Source organism: Arachis ipaensis, chromosome B08 (assembly GCF_000816755.2).
Source record: "Arachis ipaensis cultivar K30076 chromosome B08, Araip1.1, whole genome shotgun sequence".
NCBI lineage: Eukaryota > Viridiplantae > Streptophyta > Magnoliopsida > Fabales > Fabaceae > Arachis > Arachis ipaensis.
In genome coordinates, this window is record NC_029792.2 from 75950274 (window position 1) to 75953503 (window position 3230).

A 3230-nucleotide genomic window follows, 5' to 3' on the forward strand; every position below is an offset into this window, starting at 1 on the left:
ACAAATAAATTTTATTAATAATTTAATTGTATATTACATTATTATATTCTTCTATTTTAAAATATAATATTTTGAAATAAAAGAGCATTATATTAGCTATTATTGTTAACTTATTTTGCTTTACTATCTGCTGTCTAAATGGTCGTGCATATTTGAGTATTTAATTAAATGATGATACTGTATAAATTTATTTATTTTCCTATTAATCTATGATAATTGAATCTATCTTATTTATTTATAGTTTCATGTAATTAATTTTTGTGGTCTCTATACAAAAAATATACTAAATTTTTATATTATAAAAAAATTACCACTAAAATCACAGCACTAAACAAAAATAGCGCACAAAATTAGCTTATTAACTTTAGGGGGAGAAAAGATAACAGTCAATAAAACGTTGAATCGTAGTATACTATATATCTACGTGCCAGCCTCTAGTGGGAAGGTATTACGTGTCGCACTCGCCGTTTTTCGAATAATATTATTAATTTAATTGTTTACTAATTTAACTATTCGTTAATGGAGAAAGTAAAGGTGATCGATGTTGCTTGGCCAATCTCAACAGTTACGGACACATGGAGGGGGTTGTATTACCAAAATACTCCTCGTACTGGCCCATAATTTCGCAATTGCCCTCGTCGAATCTCCCTCTGTAGCACGGTCTCTACTCTGGATTAGACAAAAAGATCTCGTCACTAAAACCAACAGAAGCTTTTCTTTTTCCATGTAAATAATAATTTTTTAAAAAGTTAATTAAATTTAAATTAGTCAATTTAATTATTCAACCAAAATAATGTGTGGACCGAAGGAAACCCTAAATAAACCCCACCATACAGCAATGCCACCTCTATTTGCATGCCCCTCTCCCCCATTTTCCTAGTTCCCTTTCCTTTCATTTAACTTGTGCTCTTCTTTGTCTTCCCTTTCATCCTCTTATTATCTATCTACCTTGCTCATCTCTATTTCTATCTATTCTCTCTCCCTCACACACACAAAAACACAACCGAGTCTTCTTTTCTCTCCCTTCTAATAGCCACTACCGAAGAAACTGCTTATAACAGCAACCACGCCAAAAACGCACAACTCAAGTTAAATATAAATAAAAGCCCTCCCCACCCAACAAGTGAAAAGAGAACAACAACAACACAGAACAGAAGGAAAAGAAAAAAAAAGGGTTATCACCATTTTATTGAGTTTTTTGAAAAACATGGCCGTTGAGGCTCGCCATCTCAATCTCTTCCCTTCGCAACTCATAAGCAATAGGTACATATCATTTCATACAACATGTTATTTTCATCATTTCGATATGGTTTTGCCATATTAATCTGAATCTATATCTATGTGTGCAGGGAAATGATGAATTCCATTGAGACAAACATGAATCTGAATTTATACAACGCTCAGCTTGGTTACTCATCCTTGCTTCCGTTATCCGGCACAACTACAACCGCTGCTGCCGGCGTCGGAACAGAGGCCATGCTCCCGCCGGCGATGTATAGTTCAATTGCTGCAGATTCCCTGCCTCAACAACAAAAGACTCCAATAAAATCGGAAAGCACTCTCACCTACAATAACATTCCTTTGTCGAGAAAACGATCAAGAGACACGTCAGGTTCCATCAACTACACTTTCCCCTCTTCGTACCCCGCCACAGCCTCCACCGTCACAGTTCAACCACATCACAAAAATTGTGGCTCTTTTACCTTTTTAGGGGAAGACATTACCCTCCAGATCCATCAGCAACAGCTTGACATCGATCAACTTGTTGCACAACGCGTAAGTATCATCAATTAATTATTTCAATGCATGATCATATGTCTGAAAATCTCATATTTTCATTGTTCTGTCCTGTTTCATTCTTCAGATGGAGAAAGTGAGGATGGAGTTAGAAGAGAAGCGCAAGAGACATGCAAGGAGAATCATGGAAGCAATAGAAGTAAGTGTGATGAAGAGGCTGAAAGCAAAAGAGGATGAAATAGAGAAAATGGGGAAACTGAATTGGGCGTTAGAAGAGAAAGTCAAGTCTTTATGCATAGAGAATCAGATATGGCGTGATTTGGCACAAACGAACGAGGCAACAGCAAATGCTCTCAGAACGAACCTGGAACAAGTCCTCGCCCAACGCGGCGGCGGCGGCGCCGTGGAAGACGATGGCGCTACCGTGTGCCCGGGCGGAGCAGCGACTGCGGCAGTGATGGACGATGCGGAGTCTTGCTGTGGAAGCAGTGATGATTGTGGCGATAAGAATTTGGAAGAGAAGGTGGTGGAAAGTTGTGGTGGTGGGTGGCGCACGTTAGCGGGGGTTAGTGCGCAGGATAAGGGAGGGAGGTTGTGTAAGAACTGTGGGAAGGGGGAATCGTGCGTGCTGATATTGCCTTGCAGGCACCTATGCTTGTGTACTGTTTGTGGGTCTAGTCTTCACACTTGTCCCATTTGTAAATCCGTCAAGACTGCTAGCGTTCATGTTAACATGTCCTAAATTTTAAGATTAGAGACAAATTTCTCAAATTATTATTATTACTGTTATTATTAGGAATGAAAAAACAATAGTTTTGCTTCTCCTTTCCATTCTCATGTCCATATGGCCTTCACTTAATTTGTTTCTTTTTATTATTTTGATTTTGTTCTTTTGGTAGAGATAGTTCCCAACATTATAGCGTGTGAAAATCTGGAAAAAGTTTATAAGGAAAAACAATTGTTCATTTTGATCTATTTTATCTTTAATATCTACAGTTTTTAATTTGATTTTGTTCTTTTTTATCCGACATTAGAGCAGAGAGCGCGAGAGGATGACCACTTCAGCAACTCTACTCTATTCCAATATAATTCTCTCTTTAATTATCAGTCCCAATTGTTCGATCGCTTGGTTCTTTTAGGGTCCTTCATAAGTTCATATACGCATCACATTGCATATAATTTATATATAGTTTTTACCAGAAATAGGTATTTTATCTCTCTTGCAAGTTGCAATACCTTATCTAATAGCTGCAGACGCTATTGAATTGTGATTTAAATTCGTAGTCTCTTGTAAACCAATGAGATTGGTCAAAATAATACGGGTCTTAATTTGTTAGAGATCTTGAATTAAAAATTTTTAAACCTATGTAAAGGATTTTCTATAGGTTAAGTTGAATTTCTCGGATACATAAAGTAAGATCCGAAAACTTGATAGAGAAAAGAAATACAAAGAAAGAATCGGTTTGCCTCATTATAGAAGTTGCAAGTTACGA

The 3230-nt window shown here is 37.0% G+C and overlaps 1 protein-coding gene across 1 annotated transcript; it reads left to right on the top strand.

Annotated features, from left to right (window-relative positions):
* On the top strand, positions 827-2705 carry LOC107613920 (probable BOI-related E3 ubiquitin-protein ligase 3). The gene is made up of 3 exons (XM_016316115.2): positions 827-1263; positions 1350-1776; positions 1865-2705. Exons 1-3 carry the CDS (start codon positions 1208-1210, stop codon positions 2477-2479), a joined length of 1098 nt encoding a protein of 365 aa, XP_016171601.1. The 5' UTR covers positions 827-1207; the 3' UTR covers positions 2480-2705.